Source organism: Onychomys torridus, chromosome 17 (assembly GCF_903995425.1).
Source record: "Onychomys torridus chromosome 17, mOncTor1.1, whole genome shotgun sequence".
Taxonomy (NCBI): domain Eukaryota; kingdom Metazoa; phylum Chordata; class Mammalia; order Rodentia; family Cricetidae; genus Onychomys; species Onychomys torridus.
Window position 1 is genome coordinate 59,309,085 of NC_050459.1, and position 20,902 is coordinate 59,329,986.

General features: G+C 39.3%; 1 protein-coding gene across 3 annotated transcripts in view; it reads right to left on the reverse strand.

Moving 5' to 3' along the window:
* Psd3 (pleckstrin and Sec7 domain containing 3) overlaps positions 1 to 20,902 on the reverse strand; it is a 288,299-nt gene that overhangs the window by 116,413 nt on the left and 150,984 nt on the right. Inside the window, exon 1 of one of the 3 annotated variants that reach the window (XM_036209204.1) lies at positions 5,649 to 6,013. The exons of the other annotated variants lie outside the window; for them this stretch is intronic. Within the exon in view, the coding sequence (XP_036065097.1) occupies positions 5,649 to 5,807 (159 nt within the window). The 5' untranslated portion in view covers positions 5,808 to 6,013. Of the gene's footprint in view, positions 1 to 5,648; positions 6,014 to 20,902 lie in introns of those variants that run through there. 3 annotated transcript variants of the gene reach the window in all.

Consider the following 20,902-nt stretch of genomic DNA (forward strand, 5'->3'; position numbering starts at 1 on the left):
CAGCCAGGTACCATCATCTAGCAGGTTGCTCTCAAGGAAAGGTATATATACATACTTACATACATACATACATACATACATACATACATACATACATACATACATTTCTGAAGGAAATCCTCATACATTTCCCTTCTTGCTTCCCTGATTTTCAACGATTCACCTTTCAAGGTACTATGCCCTTTTTCCTCTCTCCACTCTTACCACAGACTGTCCTTTGCCCTTCCCTCGATTCTGACACGAGCAGGATCCGTAGGCTGACAAGTGTAACTGCACAGACTGGCTATTCTTCTGCCAGTGTCCACATGCCACACGGAGGTGAGCACACAATCTACTCATGGGAACAGCAGAACAAGAGCACAGGTTGGCATCCAGAGTTCTTTTAAAAGACACTCCAAAGGAACACACCACCACATGCCCCTTTCTCAAGGGAAAACGGCTCAAGCTGTGATGGTGGAGGATCTGCTTTTAATTATGTTCAAGAGTCAGCAGGTGTCACCCAGGCAGTAGAATGGTCTGTTCAACACTCACTCCTAAACAGTCATTTGCACAGCCCAGAGGAAAAGGGCTAACTTAGATGAAAGCACTGTAGGGTGTGCAAAATTCAGAGCACCAAGCTGGGCATCTGGGGCCCAGACAAAACCCTCAACAACAAAACTGAGCCACTTGGCCAGCTTTGGAAACGCAGAAATAGAACCAAAGGCAGACAAGTTTTTGTTTTTTAACAAGTCTGACTCAAGTCCTGAGGCCGACACATAGCTGCTGGTAATGCCACAACCTGTGAGGCAAGCTGAAGGAGCTGGGTCTCTTCATAGGGTCTTCCCTGGGTACAGAGCAAAACAAACAAAAACATCCGTATATTCATGAGAGTCTGGCAGAAGAGCAACACAGCAAGACCTACCACAAAAATGCTAACTTCCTAGAACACAGGAAGTATAGTGTAAAGATGATGGAGCCAACATTTAAAAAAAAGAGTTTTGGGATAAAATTGTCTTAATCTTTGCACTCTTCCCAGATTCACAGTGCCAGGGTTTTAACTAACATCTATGATATTCTTACTATTGTGGTATAACAATCTGTATCTTGTCTCTCCAAAAGCTTTCAATTAACAGATGAATTCATAGGGTTTGAAAGATGTTCTGCTTCAACTTCAGAGTTTAAATATATAATATTTTGTTTATATATATATGCAAGGACAGTTTCAATTGAGAAGGTATTTCATTCTTTTTACATGAGACATTTTTAAACAGGCAGATGGGAATGACCTATTTGATCAGAATCTCCTTCCCAGATTTAGCCTTTTGTCTAAAGAAAAATGATCAAGGGGAAAATCATGACATCAGCCTGCAAAGCTCCCACTAGAATGTGAGGTTGCAAGGGGGCATTGTAAAGCCTTCTTCAGGATCCTTTGTATAGCTCTGACTCACAGAGGGAGAAGTGATTAGCATTTACCTAACACTCCTAAAGAGAGAGCAGCCAAAGCCTTTGCAGAATGAAGGGAATAGAGTTGATGGTGCCTTTCAATATTATTGCAACATGTTTTACAAAGCAATGAATTAGGCATTCCCAAAGCAGTGCTTTGCAGCAAAGCACTTCCATTTCTCTCTCACATGTTTACAGTTGGCATTTCCTAGAATGAGATTTTTCTAAAATGCGATAAAACTCAACTTCCTGAAAGCTAGCTTGGTCTTTAGAATTTTTTTTTTTTTTTTTTTTTTTGAACAGAAAAAGTATAAGTCCATCAAAATTACAAAACTTAACCTTGCTCAGAAGAAGGATACTGCAACTCCTGCAATTTACAGGTTGATATTTACTCAGAGAGAAAAGACTTGGGAAGATGAACAATGATAATTAATGAGTAAAAAGCGCACGATGCCTGGCCAGCATCTTGGCCCACAAAGCAGATGGTACATGTTTTCACTATGTACCACCCAAAGTATCATAAGTTTTATGAGAAGGGAACAGTTTCTTTGCTACTTTATATAAAAAAAAAAATCTTAAAACAGTTCATTTTAAGTTCACACAACCACAAATGAAAGAATTCTTAGTGTGATGTTCTATTATCCCCCAACAAGGTGCCTCAGGGAGCCACCTATGCACATTATTTATACCCTCTGCAACATCATAAAGAAATGACATAGTCAGGCTGAGATTTTGCCCAGATAGATATAGAGTAGTTTGGAAAGAGATGGGCACATTAAAACAAATTAAAGTATGAAACCAGCTTTCATATTATTTATTTTTATTTTATTTTTCACATTCTTAATCTAAGCAAGTTGAAAATTCAGAAATACTCAGGTAATTATATTTATATATAACTTGATGAAGAGGAGAGATTGTAGAAATGTTTGGTAGAAGTGAAGTTTGAATTAGCATGTTCTGGGCTGGCCATGTAGATGATGGTAGAGTCATTTCCAAGCATCATGAAACCTGGAGTTCATTCAATAACCTAGTACCATGATAAACACATAAATGGATAGGATGAATTAGCTGAATAAAGAAAGACACAAAAGTTAAAAATCAATATCCAAAATTGATTCCAAATTGTTATTTTTGTTTAAGGCCCAGCAGCCAGTTTGGCCCTGGTAGCAGGAAGGTCTGTAGTGCCACCTACTGGCCAGGAGGCTTAGTGGTAGCCCTCAGCATCAGATAAGACAAATGGTTTAAATGAGAGCGTTTAATAATGAATGTTAGTTTCCATAAATGTATAAGCACTCTTTTTAAAAGCATTAACATTAAATATCCTCGCCATTTTATCTGTTTCAGAATCTGATATTAATATTATCTAGCAAAAGGCAAAGTCATCATATTCAGGAGGAGATGATTCAATCACTTTTTAGGGGTATGGGAGGTCCACAAAGAGTAGAGTTCTACAGAAATCAAAACACAGAAATTGTTTGGGGAGGTGAAGTCATTTGCCTCAGACTGTGACACATGATGCACAAAGAATAGAAAATTCAATTTTCTTCACTTAAAATGTTTAAAGGAACCTTTAAGGATATATTTAATAAAATTTACAGCAATAAGTAATCCTTCCAGAAACCTTTAAACATTTTTCTTCAAATAAAGAATAAACTGCATAATCAGATGAAAAGTGAGGCCTTCAGATGAACTGATTTCATAGTAATACAAATAAATGGGTTTTATGGCCAGCAAAGGAAAAGAAACATCAAAGATGACAGTTTTCAAAAAATATAAAACATAATTAAACTTCTTGAACAGATGAAATCTATTATACTTATTATAGTATGGGCTGGGCAGGGTGTTTGAGAGAGAATTCACTCCTTAGAAGTAAGTTATCCTGAGTTAATGAATGTTATCTTACTATTGTCTTGAATGGACAAAAGAGTACTAAAACAGCATAGGGGAAACTTCCTTATCATCAGGTCAGATAAACTTGCTTTTTTTTTTTTGCTGAATAGTCAGATAAAAAACCTGCTTACATGATTAACAGGATTAACACTGATTTGCTTTTAACTACTAAAATTTTACTACTAGTTAGAAGTCAAATGAATAAGCCTTTTTAATTATTAACACTTGAAATAAAATGTGTGGTATAGAGAAGAACACAGGTTAGCATGCCCATAATGAAATTCAGTTCATTAGTTTAGGGTACAAGCACTTAGGCTATTCAGTTAACTTTGTTTAGTGAAGAAAAATTGCTAATGAATGATAATGTTTAATCTATTTCATCTATCATTCTAATGGAATACATATACAAGGCAGAGAGGCAAGGATGGGGGGGACAAGGAGACAGAGAGAGACAGAGACTAGGGGCTAGGCATTTAGATATGTTTTTGAACAAACAACTTAGAACTCAGGAGACCATATAATGTTTCAATGTGTTTTTTAATTAGACTAGAATTGTCAAAGTCATGTGATGGCCTCTTGACTCTAATTCTATCAGGGGCTTATATACAATACTCTTGACTAAAGTATCTCCCAAGTGCACAGATTCTTATCAAACAGGAGTGGCTATAACTGTTGAAAAACAGATAAGGCATTAGAGAAATCTGCTCATTTGGCATCTGTTAGCTTCTAGTATTACAGCATACAACCTAATTCTGAGCAAACCAATAGAAATAAAATGATAAAATTTTTATCAGGATAGGAGTTTGGGCTACAAAAGCATTCATAATGATGACCTCCTACTTCCCAGGGCATCTGACTACATGTTACAGATATAATGCACATTCAGACATGTAAAACAAAATCCAGAGATGCTAAACTAATGTTCTTTGCAAAAGTCAATTTTATAATCATGCTGGCCATCACACACATGCTCCTTTACATGTACTTAATACTGTACTTAAGCCTTTGAGGTCTATGTCAACAGGAGACAGTAGTCATCATACAATGGGAGGTCGCACAGAAGTTGCAGTAAGAATGAAGACATGCTCATTCAAATCACATTAAAAGACTGTCAAAAGATGCTTGTCTCTTCCTAAAACTGTAACTTAAAAATTTCCAAGAAAAAAACCCAACTCTTTAGAACTTATCAGAGCCAAAATAATTTGCTACTGATTGATGGGGTTAGACTCCTCCGTTCATAATATAATAAGGTAATAGATGGAGAATCAGCACATTTCTTAAAGTCACCATCCACCCACTACCATATTTTGGGGGGAACCTGTTAAGACCAGTCTTTCACGACTGTAATGACACAGGAGGGAGAGGCTGGAAGGAGCAGGAGAGGAGGGCAGTGGTACAAGGTGAAAGGGTGTAGGCTTGATGTCACTCTCAGTGAGTTTGGACAGAACCCATGTGAAGGCTGAAACCATAGAGATTCACCTCCCAAAGCTTTTCCTACTCATCTTCAAGCCTATGAATCTTGTTATAATCATCCACATCCCCAGACCCAGAGTTCTGTGATCCTATGATTCCATCATTCCATTTTTAAACCTGTGGAGTGGGAGTGTTTTTGCGTACCCTGCTCACACAGATGGTGGTGGGAAGAATCTCAAGAATATGTTGCATGTAGTAAATGCCCACTTCACTACGTAATCACTCCCTTCCCATTCCACATGAACCAAGATTGTTATCTCAGAGTCACAGGAACACCAGTGCTTTATTAACAGCAGCATGGCAGCAGCACATACATATGTACGGAACACAAAAGAAGGAATTTCTCCCAGTTACGCACACGCTGCAATGAACATAGCAAGAACACAGCACACAGAAGAGGGTCACTTTTCTCCACTAGCTCCACAGACTGGGGGAGGGGGACAATACTAGAGGGGAAAAAATGAACTCAATGAAAGATAAAAATCACAAAAGATATTTCTAAATTCCTGAGGTTCTAAAAATACCCCACACTGAAAAGCCATTTGTCAAGGCAACCTTTTTTGAGACTAAAACACGACCACCGTGCCAACCACCAGTTTCCACAATCATCTCCGTTTGAATACTGTTCAATCCTTCTCTTCCCCAAACCGGCTCTGTGCAAAACCGCTGCCCGGCACAGCAATTCTCCTATCTCGAGTTCAGGTACCACTGCTCACCCCAATCTCACTGATTATCTTAGAGCCATTTTATGCTTCCTGTTACTTTCTCAGCCTGTCACTGCACATCACACGCTGGCAGACTGCAGAGCATCCTGAGACCCCCACCATACACTGTCAATAATATTTAACATGGCATTTCTTTACCTTGGTCTCCTTAGCAGAAAACTCTGAGGAGTTGGAAATTTTCATAGACTTTGACCTGTGGGACTGCCGCCGGATAGAATCCTCCCGGGAGTACTTCACAGAACCCGAGGTCCTCACCCGTACCTTGCTGGCACTCTGAACACTATTCACGCCAATCATTTTGAAGGTCTACTAGGGAATAGGTCTAGAGAAATAAAAAGGCACTTTCTACCCGTTACAAGGCTCTGATGCTGAAGGAACTCTGCAGGTTATACTCCAGCAGCTCCAAGCAGCTCCTGAGCAGCTCTGAGATCGCCTTAGCTTAGGAAGCACCAAGCTGCCTCCCCCAGCATCTTCAACTACCCTGTTTGCAGCGAGTCTGATTGTTCCAGGCACGGCTCACGTCACTGGCTGCAAAGAGGAAAAAAAAAAAATGCAATCCCACCCCTGCTACTCCTCGGCTCTTTTACACACACACACACACACACACACACACACACACACACACACACACACCATATTCACACACTGGAACAAATGGCAACTGGCCAAGCAAGCAATTCATTAACATTCCAAATAGCAACACCATTTCTCTTGTGATATTGTGCAGTAATCTCATTAATGTCAACAACAAAAGAGATACCACAAATAAAAGTCGCAAGTAATCTGCAAGGCACCATGCGGGATGAGAATGGACGGGGCTACATTTCTAAACGGGGAAAAGAAATGCAGGTAAGGGTGAGGGTGTTAACAGGCTCAATCAATTACAGGTTTGTGACAGAGGTTAGCCACTAAGGCATCTTGGTGATCAACAATTTTCCTTCCTTTCCTATTTCAAATTGTGTTGCTGGTTGGAAGCATTAAATGTTTCCTATGACCTTAGAATACTACAGCCTGGTTTTTAGACAGGAATTGCTGACTTGCTTGGCAAATGCAGAAGGATGCTATTTACCTCCCTGTCATACTGAAAGTTAAGAAAAAAAAAAAACGAGGGTGTTAAACATGCCTTAGAGTAAGATCAATAAAGCCAATCCAGATCAATAAGGAGATTTTTCAAAGCCACAAATGCCACAAATGGGAACTTGCTGCCTTCTGAGCAAGAATTACAAGTTGGACATTGTTAGAAAACAGGATCTATTTAGTTTGGATACACAAAGTTACTTTTGGATGTAATGTTCACAATTGTAACACCTGACTTGTCCAGCATCTCAGAGGCAGCAGGTCAGCTGCAGAGTCGTGTCTTGGTTTGGGTATTAATATAAATACTAGCAAATAAATATTAGCAAAACTTAAAAATAATATGTAAAAACAGTTCTGCCAAAAATGCTGCCTCTATTCCCTACAACCCTCAAATCTGACTGCCTTTTTGAATCTTGGGAATTCTGTATAACATACAACCAGGTACTGATGTCCTTGGACATTAAGACATTCAGCCGTGTCCCACTCTGTCAACCAGCCCAGCAAAAGGGAACCCTGGAGCCTTTGATTTTTCTCCTCATGACAGAGTGTGTCCCACTTCCCTTCACTGTCTCCATCTTGTCTTTGAAGCCTTGGGGCTTCAACTGTTCTATAAGCACACTGACAAATTAAAGTGGAATTTGGTCTAAAATAATAATAGAAAATATATTTAGAAGATCTTAGGGCTCTACTGCCTTTAGGGCTGCATGGAGTTCAGAGTCTATGATACCATTTTGTCTTTTTTAACATACACCTTTCCTCCAGTAATTGGTTAGGAATGTAACAGCTTTATACTTTATGGGGCATGTTTCAAAGATATAAAATGTGTACTGTAACAGTGTAATAAAGCTAATAATTTACAATATGTGCAACTGTAGCCAGAGCATATGATGAGCATATTTAACCAACGTAACACACGAGGTGGGATCACAAAGGCACTGCAGTACAACAAACTCCAAGCAGTCCCATTCAATCACAAGAGCCTCCCCAAGTGGGCAGAACAGATAGCATTGATCATTACAGCCTGGGGAGACTTGCCAGTCTCCACAGGTGGATGCAGAACATCTCCCGAGGCAGTTTTCGAGTTTTCGTGTCTCAACCGAACTGGTTAGTAAAAAAGTAAAAAAGGAAACTATGCCCTACAATATGATATCCAGCTCCATTTCTGGGAGCTACGGAAGAAATGCTATTATTTTTGCCCTGTCGAGCCCAACTGGCACTAGCCATAGACTGTAATTAGTGACTACTTGCAACTGTTCAACCCTACAATTTCAGAGAAGTAACCACAATAACTGCATCACTATCCACCTGTACAGATGAGGATGGTCAGCTTAGGATGCCGCAAAACAACAGATCCGAGCCCCTATGGTTTCCTATATAATTGAGTGCCATCTCCCCGACACTGCAGATACAGTGAGGCTCTCTAGAGCCAGAGCCAAGCCTTCCTCCTTCCCCGCCCTGCATTCTGTGTTCCAGAACACACTCCTCTGGATGGTGACAAGCTTCACTGCAATGGCACTCACAGTCCATGGACTGAGAGCAGATGGAGCCTCTAACCTTCTAAGATTGTTTTTAAGAAGCACCTGAGAAGCACGAAAGCTCCCAGCTCTCAGGGTTCTAGGTGTTCTAGCCTCATCTGAGCTGAACTTTATCTCCATCACTGTCCTGTTCAGTCAGGTCAGTTGCCATCGCCTCATGCCAGGTTGATGTACTGGATCATAGCCTGCACACAACATCTCAACAGAACATGGGCTTGCTTCCCTTTTGTACTTTTATCAGTGATTTCCGCTGGTGTCCTTCTTCCCGGACTGGTGGCGGCTCACCCACAGCCTCCCTTCTCACCAGCCCAGAGTCAGCCCAAGGGCTATCTTTCAAAGGGTTTTTCCGGAGCTACCCTTCCTAAAACAATCCTTCTCTTCCATCCTAGTCACCGTCCATCATGAGCCCCACAACCCTCATGCTCAGGACATCATTCAGTCTAAATTCATAGCTGTCTCAGAATCCACGTCAGCAGCTGGCAGAGAACTTAGTGACCACTTGTGGAATGATCGAACTGCTTAAATATAGGGCGAGTCTGCCTATCAGATTTCATTCTACTGACCTTGCTTTTAAAGGAATTTAATTCTTTTCTGAAAATTGAATATAGTAAACAACAATGAACTTTGGTTTGTATTTGCTTATAAGAGAGCATGCAATTGCAATCTCTTCCCCATTCTGGTTGCTTATTCTCTCTGCTCAGAAACAAGAACTTTATGTGTTTGGTATCCATTGTTTCAGAGTGTATCAAGCCATACATACTATATGTATATATCTGTTTCCTTCTTATGGGCAATACATGAAAACATAAATATTCTTGCTGTGTACTTAGTCACATAAACTATCTCATTCATTAATAATTGTCTACTATTGTATTATATGGATACATTGTGTTTCATTGGTGTCATTATTAGACACTGAATTTACTATCTTTTGGTACAATAAATAATGGCTCAGAAATATAGAAGCAATAGATTATATTTAAACAATATGGCTTCTGAAACAAACTATATTTTTGGTTCTCCTACACTTCCTTTCTACTACCCATTGTCTTGATATGGCTACATACAGTTTACAACTAGATGCAATAGGAAAGTATCAATTCAAAGATACATCACATGGTTCCATTCTGCACTAGCCTACTCTAAAGCCTTGCTTGTTCTACACATTAGCTGACCTATGCAGACAGATTGCTTCCAATAACATAAAGGCAGGCCTCCCAGACAGCAGTGGCTGTTTAACAGCAAAAATAAATAAATAAATAAATAAATAAATAACTTTCCATGAAAGCTTCAGTAGAAAACAAAAGCTACTTCATTAACAGAACAAAATGGTAGGAAAAACTATCAAGGCAAATCCACTAACCAGAGGGCTGTGAGCTGGCACTTCACATTATGATGCTTCTGGGAATGAGGATACTATTTAGTACCTAAGTTCCGCAGCCTTCTTAAAAAGGTTTTAGACAGTAGTAGTAGTAGTAGTAGTAGTAGTAGTAGTAGTAGTAAATAAAATGTTCAACAGAGCCCCAGAGAAATGAACACCATTTAATATAACTGTGCCCTTAACTTTGAACCATTCATGCACACTGGCAATACTTTGGAGTATCAACAAACTTAAAGGTTTGTAGACCTAACGAGATAAATTGAAGAACAATAATGGCATCTGGCAGAAGCTTCCCTCTTTTCTAAGATAATCTTATAGAACATGAGCCCAACAAACAAACACAACTAAAACAAACCACCAAATCCAAACATGAACTAAATGAATGAAAAGTGAAAACTGGAGAGAAGACAACATGGAAATTAATTGTAAGTACCAATCATCTAGAGGCTTAGCAGGTTCAGGAGATGGGTGGGATGTGAGGAGTCAAAGGAGGCCACTTCCCCCTTTATTCTCAGAACAGAATGGTGGTTTTAACAATTCCCAAATTTAGGGCTCCCAGTCCTGTCTTCCTCTATGCTCATCAGATTACACTGTTGGGACTGAGAGCTAGTAAGGTGACAAGATGTTGATCTGATAGTCAGAGGGCAGGTGCTGGCTGACATTTTTCTGGCCATGACTGTCACATGACCAGCACCTTTAGGATGCTGCCGTTGTTTAAAGGAGCTAATAAATAATCCTCCAAGCTGGTCCTTTGGACTCAAACTCACTATCAGATCTGGACTTAGAAATAACCACCTTCAACCTCTTCACTTTCAAGATGAGTATTTCTGAGGTAAATACGTATGACTTATTCAGGACCTGACTATGACAGGGTTTTTTACTTTCTAACACCAGAGGGATTATTTAGGGATATATGAGGATGATATGCTCTCTCCCACACTATTTATCTTTTAAGAGCTAAATATACTACAAACACACATCTTTCAAGATTGCAACAAAGTTGGAAAATGATTGTTATAAAATGGAAGCAGATTTGGAAAGACAAATTCTAGATATGACCACTCAGAAAATAGTTATATAAGGGTGACTTAAAAACTCAACCCTATCTGTAGTAGCTTACAAACCAAGTCTGCAGTGTGGTGTCTTCTGCTTCTTGCGGCAATAGGGGAAGGCAGGCGCCCTTCCATGCACTGGGTACTCTTTCTTTCCAGACATCATGTGACACAAAATTAGTCATCCTTCTACAGAACAATATTTACCATCAGCTACAAAGCATGTACTCAATGCACACTGTGACATTCAAAAACCCAAACTAAATGCATGCCTCCTGTTTGTCCAAGTTTATCTAAGCTGATAGAGCACTACCAGAGAACCCATTTTGAATATAAGGAGATGTGACAGCTTAGCAACTACTAGAACTCTATGCCCCACAACAAAAATCTGACCCTCAGATGGTCTAATTACATGAGGTTCAACTGAATTTAACATATATCAGAGCCTGTGCTCATTGCCAGGTGACATTTGTCTACCAATTCGACCCTAACCTCTTTTTCCGAATTAGGACTCTGGAAATTTCTCGCAAAACAGTACCTTTGTTCTCTGGTTCAGAGGCTGCTGAGCAAGCTTCATGTATACATGCCTTCACTTTTGACAATCTCAAAAACAGAAATGAAAAGTTTTGCCCTGCAAGGTAACTATACATTTCCTGATTCAGAAACAACTAGGATGCAAACAAAAAACTGAAATGAAGTCATCTTTAAAGATCAATTACTAGGCACAGTAATTGACAGTTGGAAGTCAGAGCCCCTATGATCTGTTTTACCTATGAGAACATGTTGTTTCTAGCAAGCTCAATCTTGCCTGTAGCATCACATGCTTTTAATTCCATCTGTTCTTCAAACACACAAAGCAACTAGATGGGGGAAATCCTTTAAATAGAACCTTCTTACATTTAAAATGAAATGACATGAACATGCTTGAAGGAAGATCAGCATGAAGGAGTCCCAAACTTAAGAAAATATTTTTCCCCTTAAACCAAGGCATTCATGTCAAACCACTTAGATCAGAGTCACACATTAGTTTTGGTAGTTTGGAGTGAAGGAAAATACACATGGGAACCTTGCTCGAGGACACAGCTATAACTGGCATTTATTTCCAAACTATTACCTGGTGAAAAAATCCAGAACCTTATCTTAGAATGTTAGGCTTTCTCTAGGCAGGTGGGTAAACCAACCTATTCTATGCACTGGAAATAGTGTAAATTCTTGTTATAAGGAAGTAATCTTCACTCTGTTACAGAATAATTGCAAGATACAAATATAAAAATTGAATTTCCAAGTTCAAAGCTGTTTTTCCAAGGTGAGTAGGCTAATAATTGTATATGGAGTAGTAAGTGCTGAGAAAATGTTCTGTTCTGGAAGCTAATCCAATAACCCACCCATAATTACCTCTTTACACCATCAAGTGTGATAATAAACATTCCCAAGTGCCTAATACGTGCCAGGCACATGTCTATGAGGAAATGAAATGCTTAGAGACCTTGCCCTCATGGTGCTTCATAGCAGAGATAAATTATACTTCTATGCAAGAAAGTGTCAATCAAAGTAAATAATTCTACGGCCTTTTTTCCTAAACCTTTATTCAGAGAATACACCACTTTCTTCTATCTCACTTTTGTTATCAGAAAGTCCTTAAATACTGCCATCCTTCATCATGAAATTTTTTATTACTTTGTTTAGTAGTTTGGATCACTCTAGGGTTTTTTGTTTGTTTGTTTGTTTCTTTTTGTTTTTGTTTTTGTTTTTGTTTTTTTTTTTTTTGAGACAGGGTTTCTCTGTGTAGTTTTGGTGTCTGTCCTGGATCTTGCTCTGTAGACCAGGCTGGCCTTGATCTCATAGAGATCCACCTGCCTCTGTCTCCTGAATGCTGGGATCATAGGTGTGTGCCACCACCACCTGGCTTGGATCACTCTAGTTTTAATCAGTCAATTATTTTAAGCAGTAGTAGTTTATTTTCTCTTTCTGGTGGTTAAAAATAAACCTGGCTAAGCAACTTAATGGAGGAAACATTTATTTTGGTCTTGGTTTAAGGGAATATAGTCCTCCATAGCAGGGGAGGCACTGTAGCAGAAACAGCTTACAGCTGTGGTGATGTGAGTTTGTCTACATCAGGGGATGATGTTACCCTTACGCAGGCAAAGTCTGTCTTCCTCAGTAAATCCTTCCTGGAAATGTCCTCAGGTATATAGCCAAAGGCTCATTAAATGTGCATTTGTAATCTAACCCAGTTAACAATGTAAACTAACTATTAAAAAGCCCCATCCCCCCATACATATATACAATGGTTCCCACTTGATGCCATGTAAGAGTAATTGTAACCTCTATAGTGCAAATGACAAAACATGCTTAATTCTGCTCAACATTTTGATTTCTCTCATTTACTATTCCAGGCACTAGGAACAGATTACTATGCAAAACCAGGCAGAATCCCTTTTCACTGAGACCGACAATCAAATAATCATTGATTAAATAATCAATCTCTCAAACAAAGACAAATCGGTAACACTATCAATATCATAATGAAGAAGCAGGCAGAATCCTGAAAGGTTTCCAACCTATCCTGGCCTTGAGGAGGATTTCCCTGAGGAAACTAGGAACTGATGGCTGAGACGGAACTGAAGAATGAACTGCAGAAGGGACCCTGAGCATGGTGCCCCAATTCCTGCGGTGGAGGGGGAAGACTGAATACGAGTGACTGAGAGGAGGCTGAGAGGAGAAAGGGCTGGGGCAGCAGCTAGGCTAAGGCTGATGACACTCTCACATGGGCTTTCAGAAACAGTGACAGAATTTTCCTTTCTTCCCCATAACTAATGAGGATTCCTGTGCCATATCAACATATATGCCTCAACGTACTACAACATTAATGTTTGCACAGGGTGAACCCAAGGGTATTAACAGTTGCCAGTGACCTACAATAACATGGAGCTAACTGGATTGTTCCATATAGATGTAAAGTGGCTAGGTTTACTTTAATTCACATCAACACTGCTATTTATAAGTATTTGCAAGATGACAGCCATGTCAAGAATTGTTAATCACGAAAGACCAGCAAAAAATTGTTACTTTAGGATCATTTCCTGTATCCAAGTCCTTGGATTTTACAAAAGCACAATAAACAAACTGCCTGTGCAGCATAGATGTTACTCTAACCCCTCATGGACCCAGAAAGGGCTACACCGATTGGGCCAGATAGCCTGAAGGTCATTGGTTGAATGAAAGAAATTCCCACAAAGCTCTCTCAATCTCAATTTCTGTTTTTTGTTTTGTTTTGTTTTGTTTTAAGTCATATAGGAGGTTGAAGAAAAAAAATACTTTTAAATCAGAAGTCCACTTCTGGGAATATAAACTCTAGGTGGGAGTTTAGACCAGTACTACCTTACCCTCAAGTATATTCCTGAAGGGTTTAGAAAAACCATGAGGGCAGATTCCGAAGAAATCTAGTTCATATTCCTAAATAGGTAATGGCCAGATACTACATACACAAAAACATCTCAGGTTGAGCCCGTCTTTTTGAGGCTTGAGGGATCCAGGGCTATCTATTTCAAAGGCATTTTTCCTGACCTACTGGTGATATTGCTTCTGGCCTCTTCCTCACCTCTTTCAGCCCCTACAATATCTGTTGGGTTCCAATGTAATCAAACCAGCCAGAAATCCAAAGCATTAAGCCAAACCACCAAAGAAACAAAACCAACAGATTAGCAGTTTAACTTTCCCTGTCTCGTCCAAGTTTCAATTTGGCCAAGACTATACCTGTAGGTTCCACAGCTTAAGAGCATGCACGGTGATAGTAAAGAACAATGCTTATGCACCAAAGAGACCTGTGTTGAAATCTTAGCTTGACCATTTATTGGGGGAGATTTTCTTAATTTCATACAAAAGGAGACAAAGTGAGCAAGCAAACAGAGAACAAAACCAAACCAAACAGGAGAAGCATGCTGCACTGGACAGTCACAGATTTTAGGCTACTCAACGATGTAACATCTTCCCACTTCAGAAAGACTCTGCCATAGGTAGTGCACAGTCCCTGTCCTTGTATGTTAGCAGATCCGTGAAGCTGGCCAACTGCGGTGTGGGAAATTACAGCATCTTAAAAGCAGGTCATAAGAGCCAGGCGGTGGTGGCGCACACCTTTAATCCCAGCATTAGGGAGGCAGAGCCAGATGGATCTCTGTGAGTTCGAGGCCAGTCTGGTCTACAGAGTGAGCTCCAGGAAAGGCGCAAAGCAACACAGAGAAACCCTGTCTTGAAAAACAAAACAAAACAAAACAAAACAAAACAAAAAAAGCAGGTCATAAGAAAGAAATACCTAACAGGGTCCCCGAATGTAGGAAGAATCCAATAAATGTGAGAGGGTAAAAGGAGAGAGGAAAACTAAGACAAGTAGAACCGGAAGGGGCTGGAGTTTGGCTGTGTGACTCGCAGACCCTCCAGGAATAAAACTACTGCTTGAACATGGGACCTCTAGGAGCAGGAAGAGGCTTCCTTTCAAAGGCCAGCAACAGTCGAGGACAGCACTGAGCTGACATTACAGAAGTGCTGAGGGCATCCCTTACAACCTCATACATCTTCTCTTGGGATTACAGCCTTGATACTATTACACACAGGCTACAGGAAACGAGGCTTATACTACTTTTGTGTGTAACCGGAAAAAAGAAGCACCACCTCAGTAGCTTACTAAGTGACAGTACTCACCTAGGTACAAGTGGAACAGCACAGACTCCCAACTGCAGAGAGCCATGTAAATGGAGGGCAAAGAGAGGCAACAAACAGTCCTGCATGGTACATAGGAATTCTCTTCATGAAGGAAGGACACAGGAAGTCTTGATGTCAGCTTGCTCTCAGAACTGCTGCAAGGGGAAGCAAGCTCCTGGGAAGGATTGCATCCAAAGAAGATCCAGCACTGGTCTAGCTCCATCATCCCACTTAGGACAAGTATGAGGACCACCTCAGCTTTTAGAGCATGGGAGGAGTGCAGAGGCCTTTGGTGAGACTACATCATAACCCAGCGTTTCCAGTCATGCTTCCTTCCCACAAAGCATGTTTCCCAGAGAAGTTCGTAGAAGCTGGTGCCTCACCCCCACTACTTCTTTTAATCCTTGTGGTAAACCTTTCGAGGCAGATGTTATTACTTCCCTTTCATGGTGGATACAGGAGATAGCAGCAGCTAAGCTGCTTAAAGCTACTCAGGTACAAAAGGAACCAAGTTGAATACCATGCCGGATCGATTTGAATTCTAAATACCACACCCTTCTCTGAATGGCCTATATCACCAAACAGCACCTTGCTCGGTTTCTAGGTTTCTATTACAATACACTCCACAGGCAAATGTTCATTAATTCAGATAGTTGGCTGTAAAATTTTCCTAGAATGACCAAGGTTTTGCTACATTTTAGTAGTAAAAGAATATTACATTGGTAAGCTTAAGAGTAGTTTACTAGCCTATGAATATAAATGAGAAGTACTTAACTTTTATTAAGTTAGTTCTATGAAATCCAGCTGCACCCTCACTACTTATTTTAACTAAAATGAGAGAGGAATAATATGCATCAGTTCAGTCAGACCATCATTAGTTCTATGGGGGAAAAAAGCATCAAATAGTTTTGTATGACAGAAATAAATTTTAATAATTTGAAGTTTCACAGCAATTTCATTAACATATGTATAAACATAGAAAATTTAATAATTTATTCATTTCACACATCCAAAATGTTATCATTTCAGCATGTAATTGACAGAAAAATTACTGAGACATTGAAATTCTTATTTTTTCTTATTAATTCTTAGAACTCTGGTGTATGCTTTTCCACATATGAAGCATCTCAACTTGGACAGTCAGCTATGGAGTGCTTTCCAGGCACATGGGGTCAGCAGCAGCAGTATTAGATCTCACACATGAAGACAAAAGCACTGACAAAGAGCTAATAAGAACGAGACTGGAGAATTTCTACTATTTCTATAATATAGTCCCTCTCAAGTCAGGAAAAAACAAACTTGACAGTTGGTGGGTACATTATCAAATACAGAGCTTGTCTCCTCACTAATCCATTAAAACAAGACCAGCTTACAACACAAGACAGAAGTATTTCATTAGCTTTTTGTATTGGGGTCTGAGGTTTAAAAAGGAATACACACACTTCTCTATCAAAAGTTGATCTGGAAAGACTCTGAATTCTAGATTTACTTAAGAAGCCAAGGCCACTCCTACCAGGGGAGCAGGGAAGTTAACTGCAGATCAGCACCTATCCCTATTCTCCTCCAAAGCCCAACCCCAGTCTTATCCCTCATTCTGCAGCAAACCACCTTACACCCTGCCCCATCTCCAGTAGCATTGATCTTCCCTCTCAGTTTCCTTCTCCCGACTCATTGTTTTATCCAAGCCCTCAGGTCCAGCAGGCATTCACTAGGAACCCACAGCCCACTCCAGACAGTTAAGAAGGTAGATTAACTTCAGATCTTCCCCTTTCCCTGCATTCCTCCACGTCCAATCAACCAGTCTCACATAGAGTGCTGCAGGAGAAAACCCACTGCGGCCTCTCTTTACTCTCTGCTCCCATTCCCAGGAGGCTAAGAAGAGCCTGGTGTATCCCTCACAGCTTGTCCCTTCAAGCCTATCCCCATTCCTAAGTGTCAGCTACCGATACACAGAAAAACATTTTACCTGGAACCCACAGTGACTACTACATCTAAAAGGATCTCAGAAGAATTTCTTACCAGGCAACAGACAGCTACCACACTCTTTGAAGAACTAGAGAGGAAACAGAAACCAAGGAACAAAATACCCAACCAACAAAGACAAGACCAGCTATCAGCGATGTAGAATTAAAATCGTCCCAATCCCAGATGCCTAGAAACCAGTATAAAACACAGTAAGTAACAGCCTGAATATTACATTTCCACTAGAGCCCAGCAACCCTAACTCAGCAGGTCCTGTGTGTATTACAACATAGCTGAGGCTCACGACAAAGACCTGAAGATAGCCTTTATGAATATGATAAAGATGCTTAAAGAGGAAATGAATGAATCTTTAAAAAAAATCCATGAAAAAACAGTGGGAGTAAAGAAAACAGCTCTAGACCTGAAATTGGAAATAAAAACACTAAAGAAAACACAATTTTTTTGTGAGGGATATTTGGAAATGAAAAATTTAGGAACTTGAGGAGGAACCACAGAGAAAAGCCTTGTCAAGAGAAAACACAGATGGAAGAAAGAATCTCAAGCACTGAAGACAAGACAGAAGGAATAGATACCTTGGCCAAAGAAAATGTTAAATCTAAAAAACTCCTGGTACAAAATATCAGGAAATCTGGGGGCACTATGAAAGTATCAAACTATCAAACTAACTATGAAACTATCAAATCTAAGAATAATAGGAATACAGGAAGGAGAAGAGCCTCAGCTCAAAGGCACAGAAAATATTTCAACAAAAGCACAGAAGAAAATTTCCCTAACCTAAAGAAGGACATGGCTATAAAGGTACAGGAAGTGTATGGAACATTAAATAGACTAGAAAAAGAAGTACCCTTAGTACATACTAGTCTAAACGTTAAACATAGAGAACAAAGATAGAATGTTAAAAGCTACTAAGAAAAAAGACCACTAACATATGAAGACAAACCTATGAGAACAATACCTCCCTTTTCAACAGAGACTCTAAAAGCCACAAGGGCCTGGACAGATGCTCCACAGACTCCAAGAGACCAAAGACACCAGCTCAGAAAACTATATGCAACAAAACTTACAGTCACAATAGATGGAGAAAATAAGGCATTCTATGATATAAACCAAATTTAAGCAATATCCATCTACAAATCCAGACCTACAAAAGGTACTAGAAAGAAAACGCCAACCTAAAGGGGTTAATCACATCCAAGAAAACACAAGAAATAATCTTGAAAAAGAAAATCAAAAGAGGAAAAACACAAACACACAACAACAAAATAAAAGGAATCAACAAACACTGCTCATTGATATCTCTCAATATCAATTATCTGAATTCAACAATAAAAAAATATTCCAAACAAATGGACAGAAGAAACAAGCTGGTGTAACCATTTTAATGTATGACAAATGTGAATACAGAATTCTATCAGACTTTTGAAGAAGAATTAATGTCAATACTCATCAAATTATTCCACAAAATAGAAACAGAAGGAACATTGCCCAATTCATTTTGTAAGACCAATAATTACCCTGATACCTAAACCACAAAGACCCAACAAAGAAAGAGAATTACAGATCATCTATGACCCCTAAGGACATAGATGCAAAAATTATCAATAAATGGGGTTAGAGAGATGGCTCAGAAGTTAAGAGCACTGGTTGTTCTTCCAGAGATCTTGAGTTCAATTCCGAGCAACCACATGGTGGCTCACAACTATCTATAATGAGATCTGGTGCCCTCTTATGACATGCAGCCAGGATACTGTATACATAATGAATAAATCTTAAAAATATCAATAAAATATTTCCAAACAGAATCCAAGAACACATCAGAAAGATCAGACACCATAATTATGTAGGCTTCATCTAGAGATGCAGGGATAGTTCAACATATGTATATCAATAAATGTAATTTACCATATAAACAAACTGAAAGACATCATTAGATGCATAAACCACCTTTGAGGGGAAAAATCTAACAATCCTTCATGATAAAAGTTCTAGGATTTATATGAGAGAATAAAAAAATGAACACAGAAAAAAAAATGTTAAACCAGAAAAAAAATGTTCTAGGATACAAGGGACATGCCTAAACACACTAAGGGCAGTTTGCAGCAAGCACACAGACAACAACTTAAATGAAGAGAAACTCTGCACTTCTACTAACATCAGGAACAAGGCAAGGTTGTCCACTCTCTCCATACCTACACAATATAGTACTTGAAGTCTTAGCTAGACCAATAAGACAATTGAAGGAGATCCACAGGATACAAACTAGAAAGAAAGAAGTCAACGTATCTTTGTTTGTAGATGATAGTATGCATAGGTGACACAATATTCCACAGGGAAACTCCTACAGCTGATAAACACTTCAGCAAAGTAGCTGGATGCAAAATTAACTCACAAAAATCAGTAGCCCTCCTATATACAAATAACAAACAGACTGGTAAAGAAATCAGGGAAAAACATTTTTCACAACAACCTCAAATAATATAAAATGTCTTGGGGTAACTCTATCCCAGCAAGTGAAAGACTTGTATGACAAAAACATCATGTGTTTAAGAAAGAAACTGAAGATATCAGAAGATAGATCTCCCATGCTCATGGATCAGAAGGATTAACATAATAAAAATCACCATCCTACCAAAAGCAATCTACAGACTTAATGTAATCCCCACCTAAATTCAAATACAGTTCTTCATAGATCTAGAAAGGGCAATTTTCAGCTTCAAATAGAAACACACACACACACACACACACACACACACACACACACCCCAACCAACCAACCAACCAACCAACCAAACCCAACAAGATAGCTAAAACAACCCGAATAATAAAAACTAGCGGAGGCATCACCATCCCCGACATCAAACTGTACTAACTGTACTAAACAGTATTCTTGTATTGGCACAAAAACAGACATGTTGATTAATGGAATTTAATTGGAGAGCCAGACATAAATGCATGCATACATCTATGGACGCCTGCTTTTTGACAAAGAAGACAGAAATATATGCTGGAAAAAAGACAACATCTTTAACAAGTGGTGACGGTCAAATGAGACAGTTGTATATAGACTAAATGAATAGATCCATACCGACCATCCTGTATAAAACTCAACTCCAAAATGGATCAAATCTCAACATAACACCAGATACACTGAACCTGATAGCTGGGAAAGTGGGGAATAGCCTTGAACTCATTAGGACAGGAAAATGCTTTCTGTTCAGGATACTGTTGGCACAGAAACTAAGATTAATAAATGGGACCTCATGAAACTTTTGCCAAGCTTCTACATAGCAAGAGACACTGTTCCTCAGACAAAGTGGCAGCTTACAGCATGGGAAAAGATTTTTACCAATTAACCACACATCCAATAGAGGGCTAATATTTAAAATATATAAGGAACTCAAAAAACTGGATATCAAGAAAATAAGCATAATTAAAAATGGGGTACACATCTGAACAAAGAACTCTCAAAAGAATAAACCCAAATGGCTGAGAAATACTTAAAGGAATGTTCAACATCCTTAGCCATAAGGAAAATGCAAATCAAGACTACTTTGAGATTTAATCTTACACCAGACATATGGCTAAGATTTATAAAATAAGTGATAACTTATGCTGGTGAAGCTGTGGAGTAGGGGGACCACTCATCCACTGCTGCCCATTACACCC